The 19,786-nt window shown below is 42.2% G+C and overlaps 1 protein-coding gene across 1 annotated transcript in view; it reads left to right on the forward strand.

The window, feature by feature from the left end:
* Positions 1 to 19,786, forward strand: part of T265_01838 (hypothetical protein) — a gene marked incomplete at both ends in the record, with an annotated part of 58,610 nt that overhangs the window by 13,332 nt on the left and 25,492 nt on the right. The window contains 3 exons of the mRNA XM_009165948.1: positions 2,726 to 2,790; positions 9,219 to 9,331; positions 11,580 to 11,993. Of these exons, the coding sequence (XP_009164212.1) occupies positions 2,775 to 2,790; positions 9,219 to 9,331; positions 11,580 to 11,993 (543 nt within the window). The remainder of the gene's footprint in view (positions 1 to 2,725; positions 2,791 to 9,218; positions 9,332 to 11,579; positions 11,994 to 19,786) is intronic.

Raw genomic sequence — 19,786 nt, forward strand, 5'->3', positions numbered from 1 at the left:
CCTTCGACGAACTGATCCGACAGCAACTGGTGTCGCGACACTCCGTCCAGCGTCGGCAGAGTGCGATCCAACAACTGCTGCAGGCCGGCGAAGAACACGGTCGGGTCCGATCCGGGTGCCATCCTGGCCGACTTGAACCGCCTCATAGCCTCCTGGCGGTCAGCCGGCGTGTCGAACTCGGCTGCAAGGGGCACTCCATCCTCTACGGGACCCTTCTGACCGCATCCAGGGCCGCCTTCGCCCGACCCGTCACAAGGGTCTTCAGGGCTCCCAACTTACCCTGGTCGGTCTCCAGTCCGGCAGTCTCCGCAACCTCCTCAAAGTCCTCCAGGAAGGCCCGATCATCCCATCCTCAAAGGGTTGAGGACACCGGATCTTCATCCTTACCCTGGTCACGGCACCAAATGAAAGGAAGAAGGCCTTCGCTGCGGAGTTATTCATCCAGAAATGCCAATTAACCGGTTACAAACCATTGAACAGGGCAGCAAAATTCTAATCTGCATCTTAGTTACAAAAACTGGACACAGATCTTCTCCCGAACTAGTCTTCCTAGAGATTCATTGCCACCACTCATTCGTCGGTCAAATCCAAGCAAATGTTACAAAGTATCCCCACGAATTCCGCAGCAGAATTCCATTTTTCAATCGACGCAAAGCGAAATTCTACGAACAACACATACTACTCGCGTGCCTCCCTAATCAGTAGTATCACCGTTACATGGGTATACCTGTTATGATTTGTACCTCAGACTCTATTTCAAAAATGCATGTTTTCTGGTATGAAGAGGTCGCCGCGAGTTTGATACGAAGTGTGCCTAGGTGCACAACAATGAGCTGCAAAGTTGATCTGGGTTTCATTGGGACGAAATGAGTAGTCCATCACTTTTTCAGGACCAACGTTTTCCAGCAATCATTAGGCTTTAATTTGCAGATACGATAACCTTCAAAACCACCAATTATTTGGACTGCCTGCGTTTTTTGATCTGGTGCATAACTTGGGCTTCGCTATGTCCTCCCAGATGGGTAATAAGTGTTCCGCAAATCCAAGCCTTCTAATAGTAGCAGGAATCGACGGGCAATAATATAGACTAAAAGGGAAGTCAAAAAGTTCAGCTGGCCTGAAAACAACCTTGCAACTGCAAGGTGTCATGATCATTTTTTGACCGACTGTCAGCCACCATTAATGTTTAGCAGAATTACTCATAGGCAACGCCGTACGTGTAGCACGCAACCCTCATTTTGACAGGAACCGCTACACCTCAGTCCTCTTCTAGCAGAAAACCTCCCGTCTGTAATACATTACCCAAAGGAAAATTGATTTCCAGAAAAATCATCTGTACAGTTCTAGTCCAAACAAATGTGCAGGTGGTCATAATCTGCTTCCAAATTTTACACAAAATTGGTTCATGGAGGACATACGGTTGACGCACGAAGCAGGAGGAAGGAGCGGGCCGCGGGTTTTCGAAAGGTTTTCAGGAACTTCACGAATAGCTACCTTCAAAAAATACACCCAACCTATATTTCCGTTTGAAACAAATGCTGCAGAACTTTCTCAGATGAAATCACTGAGGTGCTTGTCAGTACTCGGTAAACAGAGGAACAGTGGTGGTTGTTTCTTGTAAGCTGGACACCAAAAACGAAATTGCTAGTATAACGTTAAATTTTTCCACTTTGAAATAAAGAACAAAGTTAGCCCGTGCTGAATCAAGCCAACAGATTCTTGTATCGAAAAGTTGGCAAGACAAGTTACCTCTACTTTTAGCTGACTGCAGTATGTGTGGAGGCATTTCAAAAGTTAGCATGTGTAAAATCCTCCTTAGCCAAACGAATGCCACATACTCCTGAGATAACAGTGTTACTCCCTTACGTGTGTTTGTGTTACTATGAATCATCAGGAAGTGCGACTGAATTCATACTCAACTTCTTGATAAGTCTCATCTTTAACGTCTGTGGAACGCTAACGGGCATTAGAGCGGATTCAAAACACATAAATTACTTGGCATAAATTGTTATTCCCAAGCGAAATAATCCTAAGTCACATCCGGATGAGCGAATTAAACCACTTGAAACTGCTGAAGAATATCCTGGGAGACCCAGAGAGCCAAAAACTAGAGTATGTACGCTTGGGACAACTTTCAACACTGAGCAAACTCGTCCTGCAAAAAACCATACACATGACATAACTATCCCAAAGCCCAACGTGTCTCATTATGCGGAAATCAGCGACTCCCGATAAACTTAGCAACACCTCCAAAATTATGAAACCGCTTTCTTTGCGGACACCCCCAAGTGACCAGGACCCGTGTTGTGGAGCAGCGTGGCCTCTATGCTGCGCTAGTTGCGATATGTAAACTGGGAGTTTTACCAGCTTTCCTTTAACCTAAGAGCTAAGGTAGGTTCTTCATACACTGCATAGACTTCTTCTGTATAACGACCGATAAAGTGTGCTTGGGAAACGCTCCAGCATAAATAATCACGTGAATTTGTGCGAAGCGAACGAGGCTTTCTTTCACGCAACTCATCTATACCCAGAATGATTTTACGAAACATTGTTCTAGTAAGTGCGCTAGTAAGTGGTATAACCGCAGTAAGACTTTTCTATAAATATTTTCATCCTGATTTGATTTACAAAATTTTTATGAGGTTTCACCAATTATTTCTATTCTGAACTGTCGATTGTTTTCAACATTGACGCTACTAAAATCTTCTTCGTTCTTCCCTTATAGTTCTCGCTTCGGGACGCCTCATACTAACTTCACAGATGGCGGACAAATCATGGCTTTGATACAAGGTGAGAACAGGAATGTCGCTCAGTGAGATTTATTCAGAAAAACCGAGGGGGCCGAACAAGTGAAAATGGTTGAACGATGACAAGACTGGGCGCACCATAAACATAAGCATGATTTGGATAATCTTCAAATGGCGACTATACTACCACCGGCTTAAAGCCGACTCGTTTTTGTGTACATAAATTTTACCAGTTAGCGTCATCAGTTGCGTTAAATGAGACAAGATAATTCCCTTCAGAAAGGTCAAAGAAAGTTGCACAACTTTTTCTTATCTTCCGCGGAACTCGCAGCGCGGTTTGAAAAAGTTTTCAATTCAAATTCTGAGCGACAATGTCACACACTTAGCTATTTAGATACTATGTATTAGTCCTCCTATTAGACCAAACCTAAGTGTAGCGAGTTGAACCCAGTTGGCACACAAAGGAATGAGGTGAAATCTTCAGATGCAGATTACTTCTCTGTTGACTGGCTCTCCTTGGCTGAGTCCCAGCTTCTTTGACTTTATAAGGATGAATTGAAATGCAAACAAAACGGCAGTGCTTTTAAGCGTAGTTCTAGTTCGCCCTGTATCAAGAACTTCATAAAAATGATTTGTCAAAAAGATCATAACAAGACCGCATCTGGTTTCCATCACAGTTAATTTTCTTTACGCATTAAGGAGTACGTTAAGACTCAAGAAAATCCGAAATACCAGTCTTTATTCTTAGAAGACATAGAAAAGGCTCATTACAGCAAGTTATTAGCAAGTCCGTGTTCGGAATGCATCGAGGCGTTATTTAATCACTCAAAAAAAGTTGCTAGAAGACGGGGATCAACTTAGAGACAGCTCATAAAATCATGGCAATTCCCAGTAGCTAAAGACGGAAACTCTACACAGTCTTACAGATTTAATCACGTATTGATATTCTTCCGCATAATATGTAGCACGCAGATATTTACCCAAATTTCAATGAACTTCCACTAGAAACTTACTAGCTAATAAAACTTGCGACCCTACATCGGTAGGAATCAAGCACATACAACTGATTCGATCTCCAAGGGCTGAATTTTTGAAATTGATAAGCATGAGGTAATATTCAACGGAGACTCTGTCGTGTTTGTTGGGCCAAGCTACGCTGAGAAGCCTAAGAGCAGTGCACAACTGTTTTGTCCATATGTAAATTCATTAGCAGTGGCATCTCACAGAACTCAGAGTTTCGAGCCCGGCTAGTAGTTGGAAACTTAACCACTCACACTCGGGCGACTGCACAGCAATGTCATTGTGTTATTATACAGTGCTTCTCGACTCTTCAGCATAGACTGGCCTCACCCATAAGACGAAATCTCGCTAAAATTACAAAATCTCCTCATAGGTCAACTGGTCAAACATCTAGCTAGTAGAAATACCTGACTTGAGGCACATGTACGTCGGTGACGGTAAGTGGGCTCACAGGAGTTCAGCTGCACGTTTACTTCCGTACTTATTGGAACTCATCAGAGAGGTGTGAAAGATCGGGTACACAACCATTTAGTGAACGATAGATGGTCAAGCTCCTGCCAACCTGTTTGCATAGCTGGCTTTTTCTGGGACAAAGTCATTTCGCAAAATAAGAATTGCATCCTTAGTGTAACGCGACAAGCCTCCCTCACGGTAATCTATCCCAAGGGTTTTAAAGTATAAGGGAGAAGAAACTTGAAATCGATAGCATTTTCTTCCGTTTGATAAGGCTTTGCTTCAGCAATCCACTTTGTACTTCTACCAGTCCAACTACTCCCCGACTGATGAACTGAAAATCAGACGTCCATCAAATGGGATATCCAAATTAGGATAAGAAGTAATTGGGTTACTTTAGAGACGTTTTACCGGGAAACCTGGTCTACAACTATGGACGGCCACCAAACAAGACCGATTCTCCCCCCCCCCCCCCCCCCCCCCGCACGTTCACGACACGCAAATAAGAATTGCATCCTTAGTGTAACGCGACAAGCCTCCCTCACGGTAATCTATCCCAAGGGTTTTAAAGTATAAGGGAGAAGAAACTTGAAATCGATAGCATTTTCTTCCGTTTGATAAGGCTTTGCTTCAGCAATCCACTTTGTACTTCTACCAGTCCAACTACTCCCCGACTGATGAACTGAAAATCAGACGTCCATCAAATGGGATATCCAAATTAGGATAAGAAGTAATTGGGTTACTTTAGAGACGTTTTACCGGGAAACCTGGTCTACAACTATGGACGGCCAGCAAACAAGACCGATTCTCCCCCTCCCCCCCGAAAATTTTGCGACAAGCACTAGTGCTCATCACTCAGTGGATGAACTGCCGGTCACATTATTTATTTGTCCAATTTTTACTGTCTAACTTGAAATTATGACTTAAAATACCATTACAGGTGTTAAACAATATTCCTTAAGATTAGTTATCTAGGAAAATCGCTCATTTTGACCATACACAGTTTTAACGCCCAACTTGCTGATTTAACGAGAAACATGCCTGTTAACCGTATAGAAACTAGGCTATTCGTATGTGAGGTTAAAAATTCAATGCGCTTTGCACATCATCAAGGCCGAAGACAAGTAATTCAAAACAAAGGTTATTTCCCGTTGTCGGTAATGTATTTTGTTTGCTGACCCGAAATAAGGGACCTGTGTTCCCACCAGCCCTGTGTGCAACTATACAAATATTGTGAACTTAGATTTGATTGTCTTGTCTAGCCTAAAAGCATCCAAACAATTTCCGTGGGCTAGGTTGTGCTTTTTCCACACTTCTCCCCCAGCAATGCACTCTGGTGAACTGCAGCAGGAGTTTCAACTTACTTGTCTCGCTTTAAATAACCATCTGCTAGTCATCTTTTGCGGTAAAACTCCAGATTGAGAACACAATAGGTGAAAAATTGTTAGCCCTTTGGTCTCTTATCTGCCATTTCTTCTCCAATCTATTGAATTTCTTTCCTCCAAAGCTTTGAGGAATGCACATAAAGTAATGAGAACTAGGAGGGATCTTTCGCCATTGATTTCCGCCTTCCCTAAATACAGCCGTATAACAGAAAATAAAGTATATACTGATAGTGTAACGCTGGGTAACACTTCTGGTGTTTTTATAAAAAAATAGTTAATGATTCATTTTGATAAAAAGACAGGAGACACCTTACGACACACAATTACTTAGGAACAGGTCTAAAACAGATATTAGTGGCCATAGCTAGGTAGTACACTTGAAAAATGCTTGTTAGGTACGCCTTCAAATTAACCTACAGTCATGTTCACCGCGCATTGATTACTCTATTCACTCGGTTTTCGAAGCACAAGCATGATTGCACACGTGTAATCAGTATGGTTTCACGGACTGAATATAACCTATTAGAAGAGATGCACTGGTTTTTTGTAACAGTAAAAATGCGAATCCGATCTCAAGTTTTTTGTTATAAAGTACAAGCACGGGCGCTGTTTCAGCATCTGTATGAATAAACTATAAATGAGCATGGGCTCAAGATGATTTACAAAATGGCTAATATCTGGAACAAGAAGTTTGAGTAATGCATTGTTTGACTTACCCTAGGGAGGGTGAATCGAAAAAGACGGATCACGTGCGTGTCCGAAATCTCGGCGCTTTTCTCCCACTCCACCAATGCTGCATACTTCGAATCAGAGTGCGCTCAAACGACATGGATTTATAAAGTGGCAGAACATCAGACTTATGGTTGGGTAGTTGACCAACAGCCGGAGTTTACAGTTGCATTTGGCTGATTTTTTCACGTTAAAAACCGTCAAGGCGCGTTCATTCATTAACTGCACTCTGCTCTTGCTTCACCGTGAGCTCCAAAAACCATTAAATGTTAGCGGATTAGCATTCACTAAGATAATTATAGGTACGCTATGATGTGGAATACAGGTCCGCTTTTCCGTTTTTTTTTTCAGGAGAGCAGGTACACTCACTTATTTTTGGGCTGAACGAATAACTGGAATAGCAAATGATGCGTCACTTTTGCTGTCAAAGTACATAGTAGAATACAATACAAGGGCTATTCCTATAGCACCGAAAATAATCAGGATAAACATACATGACCGTTCATCCCGACGATATTGAATGGCACCGAACAAGAAGTCACCAGCAACTGGTTGGCCTGCACGTGCTCCATAACTCACAGTCCGTATCTTGGAACAAACGGGCTAAAGAAGCAAACGGACTACATTCATTAGATGGGGCCGGGATTTTTCGGAGTTCAAGTGTGGGTTGCTGACTATGATTTGACGAAATTCTTATGCGATTCCCCCAAAATCACCCTACTCAGTCTCAAAGTACTCGACAAAATTTGCGTTATTATTCATGTACTCGCGAATGGAGTTGATCCTTACGTTCAGTTGTAAAAACTTGTCGTCTGTGTGCTTAGAGTTTCGCTTAGTTTGCTTTGACTTCTTCTGACTGAAATTTGAGACCGTACTAGAAACAGATAACTTGAGTACGCTGGCCAGACCTCACATGGGTAGGATGAATTTTCCAAAGACAAAATAATACATTTAGTTTCAAGTTCTGTTGGAACTTCGGACTGGTTAATTACCAGGATGTATTAATTTCGCTCTACGCTTCGACAGATGCTTTGTTCCTCCGAAAGCGCGCACGAAAAGGGTAGCTTCGTAGATGTCTATTTGTTTAGTAAGATGATCGGATTGATGATAAACGGATCCCCTTAAGCGTTTCAGCACATCTGCCCCTCTGAAGGGCCCAATTTCAGAGCCTACTTGTGCTGACAAGCTGATGAGGAATTCAAGGTGAGTTGTTCCGGGCGACACCTTGGCACAGGCTGGCTCGGTCAATCATTCCCCAAAAACACCGTTGCTGTTATTTTGTCACCAGCTTTCGTCAGACTTAAAAATCATCCGATCGTGAAGCTCAAAAGTTCATGTGTCAGATAATGTATTTGCACTTTCTGCTGATGGTGCAGGACCAGATGCATGCAAAAAAAGTCTCGGAAAAGGTCGAGAGATTTCCTGAAACAAATAACTTGATAAAAAATAATCAGCAAGAATCATGTAGAAGCGAGTTTCTAACTGTATTTTCATTTGTATCAGCAAAGCACACCGAAGGGAATGCAGAAAACTCAGATATTTTTAACGCCTCCAGATTCCATATTGACAAGATCAACAATCAGCAAACAACTACTTGCTTCGGAAGGTCACTAGAAACTCATGTACATCATTTTCCAGTCTCGCCAATTTCTGGACTCACCAGTGGGCTAAACCCCAGTGTTTCCATCTGTTCTATGTGCACATTGTACGAGCTGTTTGGTGGCTTGTTTATGGGATGTGGCCTCTTCGGGCAGAGGAACTAAGACAGAACCATTGCTTGTGTGGACTGATGTTAGTGAAGCAGTAACGAAACATTCAGAAACATTTGGATATAAAGAAGAATGTGTCCAGCACCAGAAGCTCCCTTGGTTTGGCTATGTGTTGCGCATACCGAACCATCGTCTTGCCCAAGGTTGCTGTTTTCCGTGCCCAAGTGAGAGTGACACAAACAGAGAAGTAGTTAGCCTTTGACCTGGCAAAGGATTACGAAAGATTACAAAAGTTTTGAACGTTGTCATCATGATTTGTGATCCACAGTGTGCCCGATTAAGAAGGCTGCAAGATGGAGCTGATTATCGATATCAGCTTTCCAGGCTGCATGAATTAGTATATGAAGGTGTAATCACCTCAGGAAGATCGTGGTGTACTGGCACTGAGTCTCTTCCCCGTCCAGTTTTATTCTTTTCTTCACAGTGAGGCTTTCAATTAAATCGTGGTTGTAAGGCAGCGAAGCATTGACGCTGAACACTGATGTACTGCCGATGACGCTAATGATGATGGATAGAAGTAAACTAAGCCAGAACATAACAAGGGTAGGAAAACTGTCGTCTAGTCAACGGAAGGTTATTTTAGTCCCACAATCATACAAGTCAAGTGCCTGTGTATGTTGTCAATATTCCCAAAAATCTAATTAGACCCACATGTATTTCTTCAAGCTAACCCAAACAGTGTTTGTAGTTCCAGAACGGGCAGTTCTTTGCATGAACTGTCTTCCTCTGTAACCGGTTATTTCATTTTCCGTTTTGAACCACACAACATAACCCAAATGGTATCCAGTTGACGTTATGCTTAACGAAGGTACCAAAACTTAATGAAGAAGCCAAAGGCAAATTCGCACTTTTATCATTTAAGGAATGTTGTATAATGGGAACCATAATAAAAACTACCACAACAAGTGGTCACTCGTTCTGTCTTGGATAAATGGTGGTCTGTCCCTGCCAATTTAGCTGGCAAGCCAACCGGTAGCCAGGTTACATTGTATCTCCAGAGAAACCTGCAATTTAGACCGTAATTCGTGTGTGTTTATGGGAACACTTGGATGTTCTTAACTTAATATAAGACCCCGGTTCTCTTCTGATATCAACCTGGTGTTTTCGGCCCACAGAGGAACAGCTCAAAGTCAGTGCATCGGAAACTCTCGAGGAACTTGAATGGTGCCTGGAGCGACTGGAAAACATCCAAACTCACAGGTCTGTGAGCGACATGGCAACAAGCAAGGTAGGCGGTTTCCCTAGCATTTGGTTCAGATTTTCTATTTTCCAATGCAGTGTTGATTCCTAATAAGATAGTGGTTATGGGAACGATGTATATCGGGATGTCAGGGATAAAAGCAAATGGCGAGAAATCTTGTCACCTAACATGGAGGTACTTGTTCTATCCGGATACGCTAACGCGCAAACGAGTAGCACGTACTAATAGGGCAATTCCATCCAGCATTTGCTTTAATCAGTATTTGGACAAATTCATTGGCGTTTTCCAGTTCAGTTGTGACTATACACGTATTTTCGTTGTCTCGATGTTGGTTTATCTTTCAATCTACACCTGTTTTTGGATAATATATAGCGGTGTACTTTAGTGCTTCAGACGTTGTATAAGGTTTTGATATCAGTTTCATCTACCCTATTGGGGTAAGTATATCTGCAAACAATGTTTCGTTATTTATTCCTGGAGATCCGTATGTGTGATTTCCCTGAATAAATCAGTGTGGTCCCTAATTCATCAGATAACGCTCACCCCAAGTTTCCGACTGCTTCTGCAAAATGCCAGCAAAATAGGCAAGATGTTCTGGAGATGTTCCAGTCTTTTCTTAGGGTTAACTAATGTGTCTCACTTACTTACCGTCCACTGAAATATGTCAGTGCTTGTCAGATTTGTGTCACCGTGATTTTATCAGCTAAAAGCTGGCAAATACTACTGTTGGAGATTAAATACCCGTGAGTCCAAGGATATAGGGCTCCAGCTGAGAGGAATTATCCTGTGTATAAGAACTGGGCGTACTCAGAGTGCTAACGTATGTTGGAGCCCTATGGGGTGTTTTGCAGCTATGTGTTTACAGACAGCAATTACCATCTCTAACTTTTAGCCTACCGACAAGCTGTTTGGCCACAAACTCGTAGTTGTCAGTGACTCGGTAAATGAACGCTTTAATCTCTTCCGCTAGGGCACTCCTTGATATGTCCTACAATCCACATGACTACTTAAATGTTGACAATCGGAAAACCAACCTCTGTTAGTAATTTTCATTCCTTCAAGGCGTTTTCTTTCGTGAAATGAAAATAGCAACTTTCACCAGTCACTTTCATTATGGAATGTAAGTTTTCAACAGACTCGCTAGTCTAAGTGGTTGTTTATCACATCCTGATTATTTTCTGTTCGAAGTTGGTGCCGGACCATGTTACTGAACTACGAGTAGATTTAAATTAGGGTTTTCTTTACAGTGGTGTTTTTTATTTCCTCCACTTGATGTGAAATGGCTTTTGGTGACAGGCACAACATTAGTCGATGGGTGGACGTTCTTTTAAACAGTGACATATATACGCATAGAGCAAATAATGATGTTCTAGTAGAAATGCAAGAAATGATTTTACAGTAGTTCAGAAAATGTCAACATTTGGAACTAGTTAAGTCAATTTTTACCATGCAAATACGGATGCGAAAAAAGAAACAAAAGCGACACTCCTATGGTATTAAATCAAACTGACATGGTACCATGCATATAAAAAGTTCATCTAGTTACTTTATTATTAGGGAGGTTACGTTGACAAAACATATAAAAAAATCGGTTTCTGTCAGGGAGAACCTTTATTTCTCCACATTTTTAAAAATAACAATTCCTCGCGTGACTTTATAGTCGCTATTACCGACATGCAGAGATAGTATATCCGTAGCGTGGCAAATTCTGATGGACGTTTGCTGAAAACATTTGACCAAATGACTGAAGTAATTACACTAGTGACAGGAATTCTTGCATCCAAAACTGCTCTCCAAAAGAAAAAATGTTTGCAAATGCCATCTACATGATGCTTCATTTTGCCAGGCATATTTGTCGTTCTGATGGGGATTCCATAGTAACCTAATAAACTCTGGTCCCCTCTGCATAATGCCACACATAAAATGATCCTGCAGCGTCATTAACGTACCATCATACTCAGTCTGCTCTTTCGTGCGCACTTGTCGGTTAGTTTTCACAGCATGAAGTTCTGATTAATGCTGTTGCACCAACTTGTAAGTGATGCATAGCCGCCGTCATGCCCTAAAATGTGTCGCTGTTTCACCACAGGCAACTAATGGGATCATTTGCAAATGCCTCCAAGTATAGAAACACATTGACGATTCGGGAAGGCCAAAAGCCCATTGCATAAATAGACTCTAAATTTTAAATGTCGACTGGTTTTTTTAAGACTAATTGTATCCCCACCAGTCATTTTGTGTGCGTTTAATCTTTCTTCTTCCCATTTTGTTGTAGTTCAGAAAAATGCTTAACAAGGAACTCAGTCAGTTTAAAGATGGCTGCCAAAACGCCAAACAGATATCAGAATACATATGTTCTACGTTCCTTGACCCCAATGAAGTCGATCCAAATTCTGCAATCACACACTTGCCTGATAAGGCCAGTAATGAGAATCTCTCGCGTGACTCTTCAAAAGCCACTAATGTAACACAGAAAACCAGTAACTCTACAGAGGTGCGAGTCTGCGGTGCCTCGTTTCTTAATATAGCTGACACCGAAGGACCAAAAGCTGCTGATGAGCACCAATGGCTCCAGAAAGCCAACACAGAGTCTTCCCAATCGTGTGACCGTGTGACACCAACATCAGCATTATCGTTAGACGTGTTGCCACCTGGACTCAAGTCAGATCAAATGGCTAGGTTAAAACAGGTAAGAAGCGATTATTCATTTCTCTTATTATCTAGTTCAATAACTTCTCAGTGAAATCTCGAGGTCGAACGTGGTAGACCACTGACTAAACCTCTTAAAATCTCAGCAAGCTCTCAAAGATTATGCATCATACAGCCACTCCGTCCGTTTTGACGGCGTGCACCTCACGAAACTCGTAAACGATACGACACCGTGACCATCCTGTTAGAAGTTGAGTGCAAGACATCCAGGAAAGAACAGCTAATCACCATTTACAATAATTTGTATGCAGATGAAAATCAGCGTTACTACGCTTTACTAACTGGGTTTAGATCAAACGATCCGGTGTTGACCAGCTCCCCGAATAACAACGGTTCAGATGGAAAGCCCAGGAGATCTTGAGGGCTTTCCCTTCCAATCTTTCTGGCAGTGGGCTAACTTCTCCCTGACCCACTTTATGCATGAACAATGTCACCGAACGCCGAGCAATTTGTGTCTTAGCTTCATTTACCCGCAGACCAGCCTCCCAGATACGCTTCAATACGGTCCTCAAGCGAACTGCTTGCTCTGGTTCCGAACTGCTGTACACAACAATATCGTCTCCATACACGGCAACATTCTGGAGTCCCTTCGTTACACGAAGCACCAGGCGCCGGAATGTGAATGGTGCCCCGGAGAAACCAAACGCCATTCGTCTCAATTGATATTGGGTGTCCCCAACCGTAAAGGTCGTTTTCTCCCGGTCCTTCTCCTTGATAGGTAGTTGCCAATATCCGGAACGCAAGTCGAACACAGTGAAGTATGAAGTATCGAGAGTGCTGGAGAGAATCGAAAATCTCTGCAACCGAAGGCACCGCTACAACCCGATTCACGATCAGTTCATTCAAGCGCCGGAAATCCACGCAAAACCTGTATTTTCCGTCCGCCTTTCTTATAAGCACAACCGGGGAGTAGTACGCATTATTAGCTTCCTCAATTATGCCGTTTTTCAACCTCTCTTGAATTTGTTTGCGTAATTCCCCCCATAGATGGGGTGCCAGCGGACGGGAACGTAAGATCGAAAGCATTTGGACGAGTGAGATTTCCTGTTCGATCCACGGGCAGAATCCAATCGGATCTTCATCCCCCTTGGACAGTTCAGAACATTCTTTGACCACGAACTCTACCGACGGAAGGTTACAATACGGAAGCTTGCGAACACAGCTCACCCACGGCAATGCTTGGGTAACTTTCAAGCTTAACTGTGCCACAACTTGTCAACTTCCTTGCTTTAAGTCAACCACGGAATCTGTACTCTTGAAGAACTTTGCCCCCAATATTGTCTGCTCTATGTCTGGGCTGGTCAGGAACGCGTTCCCATGGACTTACCGCCTGGGCTTACTGGGTGTATTGACAATCCGTATTAATCAAGCACAGCTCCCCCTTCCCGCCTATCTCGATAATGACCTGTATGGTAGCCTGTGTCACTGCGGTAATCGCAACCCACCCAGGAAAACAGTACTGCAAAATTTTGTTATTTACAAGTGGCCGGGTGGAACGACATTGATTCCTCCAGTGGCCAGGCCTACCACACTTGTAGCATCGACTAGTTCGGACATATCTCCGCGATTCCCTCCTGATGGCTGCAAGCTGTTCGTCTAGTTGGTTCACTCTGGTCTGCAGTTCGTCCACCGGTGAACCATCCCTGTTGTCCTGCGACTGCAGCGTAGCTACTATTGCCTCCGCCAATTCCCGTACCAGATGCACAAGCTCCTCCACACTCAACTGGCCAGTTGCTCTCGCCAACCGCAACTGGGCACCAAGCGCCGGCTGCACTCTTTTGATGAACCAGTCAGACAGCAAACGCTGGTGCGACACACTTCTCCAACGCGTCTTCCTGAACTTTGCTGGATACTCATTCACCATCACTCAAATGTAAACGAACGCCACAAAGCAATTCTACAGATTCCGTAATAAATCTCACATTTCGATAGATGCGAAGAGGATTTATGCGAAAACATCACACCACTCGCATGCTTCGTCAGTAGTATTCACCGTTACATCGGTGGTAGCCTCGTTTCGTTTTCAACCTCAGTTTTCACGAGTATTTGTTGGCATCGGTGTGAATACAGCTGGTGGTTTATAACAATAACTCAACTGATTTTTTTCACTTCGGCTAATCAGATTTGACAGATCTCTACCAAAGAGGTTTTTCACTTCCATCCACTTGGCTTAAAAGGCGAATCTATAAAGTCTACTCTTCTCGCCTGTCTTGAGCGTGTTTGAATTACCATCCCTAACGTAGGAGTGTATCTGTACCCAAAAGGGAGATCTTCTACAAGGTGGGTCACTGATTCATACATTCAAGCACATACTCAGTCGCGCTGGGCTAGGTCTCAGTTCAACCCCAACTTGCGTCAATTGCGAAAATGTTCGCCCATTCAAATTTGTTAATGGACATAGATCGAGCGTGTGTGTGTGGACAACCGTGCTGAACAACCGAGTTCAAATCCAAATACAGTCACAAACGTACTTCATCTCTTCACGAAATTAGAGTAAACTCGATTCTGAACCAACAAGGCCATTAACAGCAGGATGACAAATAGATGCCTAACGGGAGAGCAGGGCAGATATGTATACTTATGAAAAGATCAGCCACCCGGCAAAGTCGTTGACGCACTATTGCACGTCACTGATTATCAAACCATAATTCGTCAAAATAAATCTGCAGTCACCTTAAAATGCTATACCCCCTGTGCTTCGGTTGCGGCCTACTGGGCATGGTCAGCTTACCATGATGACCCACCATTGTTCAGCGTATTTTCCAGAATCTCCAAAGCATTCGTTTATCAGCATTTTAGTATATTTGGGCAACCAGTAGGGTCATTATGGGATGTTGCCTGCTAACTTGAATTCTGAGATCAACAAACACATCTCAAAAATTAACTTTAACGATGCTTGGGCACACGAGTGTATAACCAACCTTTGAAAGTTCCACATTTGCGAAATTGCTTTGACGCAAACAACACTGCGCGTTATACTCAACACCCAACTAGCCAGATGTTACATAATAACGAAAGCATCCTGTTAGCCTTCAAACACTTCTCGCCATCACCCCTCCATTTAAAGATACAGAAGATACCGTGGCTATTCTGACTGTGCTAAACTAATGAATTTCCGCTCATTCGAGTCATTGTAAACTTAAGCTGAGAAGCCTACTGTATCCAACTGATAATTCATCAGTTCATCAAGTGAAATCATGGTTTCCATCGGAACATACGATTAATTAAGGCGTGTGATCACTGCGGAAATTACATCTGTTTTCCAAACATATGCTGCTACAAATTCCTACGGATTTATTTGTGTTTTCTATTTTCACCGTTTTCTCTTATGTGGAAAATTTCACGCGAGTGGCTGTTTGTTAAACTTCTCCGAGGACGACACTGTAATGGACATTCCTAATGAGGAACCTAGTAACAGAGTAAAAAATGGCTTCGTGAATGACAAATCTCCAAGGATTCAGCTGAATTAAGTCCCGTTTGGTGGAACACACTAACTGGAACTACCAGCTTAGCTGTGAAGCGGATTCTACATTTATAACGGTTCACGTTGCGCGTCAAAATAGGCTAAGCATAAGTCTATATCGCTCCTCTTATACTGTCCACTGCATTTTTCCACATGCGTTGAAATATACAGGCGGAAGTCGAGCACGTGATGGGGTTCAGTGATCCGAAGAGTAAATGGTTTTCTTCAGAGCCAGTGGATGCGGACGTTTCTCTTATATTTACTTCGGACGAGCATACTAAGTCTTGTGAGCGAGTACATCTTGCGCGGTAAGATGACCCACTACTCCACAAACAACGTCTATGAAGATAGAATGGAACTCTAGAATGGGGGTTGTAAACCTCATCGTTCAAAATGCAAGTCCATTCCGACAGCAGATTGATTGCTGCTCTATTGAACGATTCCACAGCATTATGAAAGTTGCTGTGTACGAACTTTACCTCGACTTCAGCGTATTGAATATCCGTGGCCACTAATTTTTGGTGCCTCCGCATTATTCCTCTTTCCCATTTCTCATTTTAACTTTCGATTTTACCGTGTGTTGGTGTATCTACGTCCACACCTTTCAAAACCTTAACCCAATCAGGATCATATGATCACAATCTTTTTCGACCTTAGCTAAGAAGTTCTACTGAAAACATTTAATGAAAAAATTTAATTTAATTTAATATAACTGGAAAAATTTAACTCCATGATGGAAATAAGAAATTCCAAATACAAGAGAATTCGAATAAAAACAGATCATTTTCACCGAGGTTAGAGGTTGCTTCCACCCAGAGTAGTGTTCAGTCATCTATTTTGCTCCTCTAAAATTATCAGTACCAACGCTATTGACGCAAACAAGCACGGTTCTCACATATTCACAGTTTTCAGCTTTATTAACGGTTGTTTCACGTGTACTACCTCGTAACTGTGAAAGCTTTATCTGTAGGATTCTGTCGCAGCACTAGCAAGGCATACAAAAAACGTTTCATATTTACAACTGTACAAAGTTGAGTCTATTTAACGACTCAATAACTTATCTCTTCACACACCCCTTATGTTCCCCTTCAGAAAAGTAAGGTAGTTATGGAATTAGAAGTGGTTGTCCCATCTTACTCACTCTATAAGAACTACGTAAACCCAGGTGTAGTGAAATTAACACATTACGGACGATTTATCCCGAAAATATATACGATGAATCCCGTCTACTGTGTTTAGCAAAGCGGAAAGCTTTGACAACTCATTAATTACCCTTAGTTCAATAAAGACATACTGAAAGTTGAAATAAGCATCACAAAGAGAGGATTTTGCAAAATATACCTAGAAACACTATTGAACACAATCTGAGTTTTTCAGCAAGATTCTGCATAGGTTTTCTTAATTTCTGGCGGTTTATCCTCTCAAGCTTACTCATTTTTGCTTAGAAATGCGTTTATTCTGTATAGTTTTGAACAGAATAGGGCTAAGTAATCATAGTTAGAGTGTGGCACTGATCATTACAGGGTTCTATGTTCACGCCTCATTGACTAAACCAGTTCAATTGTCAGAAAAATGATGAAACGAGTTCATCGCTCACCAGATTGTCTCCATATAGAGCATAGGTGGTAATAAATGCACGTCTGAGTTTCAATTTCCCGTTGCAGTTAACTATGGCTCAGCCGTCGAACTCCCGGATCAGCGGATCACAACGCCGGCTGGTCGGCTTCCCTGCGTATTTCAGCTGATGCAGCATGAGTGATCTAGTCAATTCCTTGATCTTCAGCTCTCAGCCAGTATTCAATGATTGCTTAATAATTAAAACCTGCCATACTAGCCAGCTTTGTATCGTCAAATAAACTGAATTTTTGCATAATGATTTCTTCAATCCTCACATCCTGGTAGCCTGTTTCATAAAATTATCTTCAAATTTGTGTCACGCCACTGTGTAAAAACAAAGTGATATCCTGTTGGATTTAATGGTTTAAGGGTGTATGAAAGCTCCCATTTCAGGTGACTTGGACCAATTCCAGCTCCAGTGTCACCGTTCACGAGGGTAGCTAACAAGATTTACTACGTATCCTGTCTCGCCTCACTTCTCTCACTCAATAATGATAGGTCAAGTTTACTTCATATGTTTCAGCTTTGCATTATTATGACATCAAATGAAAACTTTCTGTTTGGTGACAGTGAGAAAACGCACGGTAACCTGGTTAAGAACGGTCAAAAGAGAAATGCCCTGGAACTGCCCGGGTTTTCATTGCGGTATGGATTGACAAGATACTAACAGACATTCGACACAACGATCGTTTAAACCCAAAAGCAAGATTACAGTTCATATCAGGCGCGCGCTCATTGCACATCAAGATATTTTCCGGTAGTTGATGGCCAGCGAGCGTTGTTGATGAATAATGTAGATATAATTGGCCGTGTTCTCTCGTTCACCCCGCGTGAGTCCTACACGCAGCTATTGACTTATGCATTAGGTTTCAGTATCCATGTATATTTAATATGGTTTATAATCCCATTGATGATGATTTTTAGGATTAAAAATGAATTTCCGCTACGACATTGGCAGAGCTTTGGTTCTTGGATCAACTTAGAGCAGCTGCTGAAACCCATGGCCTCGTATTAACAGGTAGACCATAAAAGAGCTTAGTCTGGTGTTCTCACTAATTAGAGCATGTACCCAAAAAGATTTTCAGACCTCTCCTAATCTCCGATGAGGGGGATTAACTTTGATTTCGCACAACGTTCCGTGGAGGGATATCAACGGTACTTAACTTAGTGTACGAGGAAGGTTAAACTGTGATAAAATAATTTGATATTCCTAAGACGTTTTTAAGATCCCAACTTCCAATAGTGTTTTCCTTTTCTTCAAGAGAAATTCCTCGAAAAGACGCAACTAAAATATTTGGACCATATTACAACAGTTTGATCTACTATCATAGTTACTTTTCGCTTATGGTTGTTTCACCTTGTCCAAATCCTCGTATTCAGTCTGCTCAGTTCAATAAGACACCACTGTTGCAGACAGCAGCATAGCAGTCATTTTGCTCAAGACCAACCACTCCAGGCTGTTGTCTCAGACATCAATTATAGTCATTAGGATTACGACATACAGGAACCCACAGCTTGCAGCGCTAGTCGCCATAACAACATACCACAGTTAACAAAAGCATCTATTGAAAAATTAACTGGCCATTTTCTTTTATTCTCTGTGCAATGCATAATGGAATGTTTGCCTGTGTGTAGGTTGCAGCCGGGATGGAAACACACCGAAGTGAAGTCACAAACTTGGGCCGATAACCCCAAAATTCCAGTCTTTGAAATTTGTTGTTTAGATCGTATTCGCAGCAAACTTTGGTTGGTAGATATCACCGTGATTTTACTCTGAATAACTCCCGCTGAAGTCCGTCCAGTGACGTCAGTGCATTAATCTCGAATGCCTGGAGTTCGCAAAATGTGACATTAAGCTGTGAACATGTATATGGCTGAATTAATAGCTATAGTACAACCAGATGTAAAGTGCTAGGGAGCGACTGAGTAGCCATCTTTTCAAAGGAAACCAAATACATTTACCGAACCCTTCTGGGACAAAGCTATAATATAAATTGGTTGCAACACATGAAGTGTCTTTGGAAACCATTAACATAGAACCACAAATGGCAGGTGAGGCACTAATGAAGACCAGTGCTTGGTATTGTATTGCTGATGAGAAACGGCAAATAAGCTGTGACGGCTTCGCTGTGGGCCATGCATGTTGAACCGATGTCTGATGGAAACACTGCTGTAATTCATTCCAACACTGATATGTGATGGCACGTATGATGATGATGATGATGATGATTGCTACAGCGGTAGCAATATGGATTAGGATGATGATTATGCAAACAATAATAGTGACGATGATGGAGGTGTTCAGGAGCATGGGGAAAATTTGAATTAGCATGTAATATTAGTGCACCTCATGGCACAGACGAGCTAAATTTAGACACAAAATCAACAGTAATTGTTAAAAAAAATTCGCAAATTAACTCGTTTACTGATAGCTGATCCTCCGGTCCATACTGTTTGAACCTCAATCAACAATACAAGGCCATCCTGTTTATTTTCAAAGTATCTATAGACTTGACACCCAGTCCTAAATAACCAGAGTTCCTCTAATATCCCTGAAAACCCTGACATCGTCCATGTTTTTTTAGTAAAGCGGCAAAGTATCATTGCTGCTATTTCTAACTGCATCAAGTGGTTTACATCAAGTTTGTGATAAAAATCATCCGATTTGCTGCTTTAAAATCTTCCTCTCTGGC

The sequence above is a fragment of the Opisthorchis viverrini genome, assembly GCF_000715545.1.
Source record: "Opisthorchis viverrini unplaced genomic scaffold opera_v5_20, whole genome shotgun sequence".
NCBI classification, from domain to species: Eukaryota; Metazoa; Platyhelminthes; class Trematoda; order Opisthorchiida; family Opisthorchiidae; genus Opisthorchis; species Opisthorchis viverrini.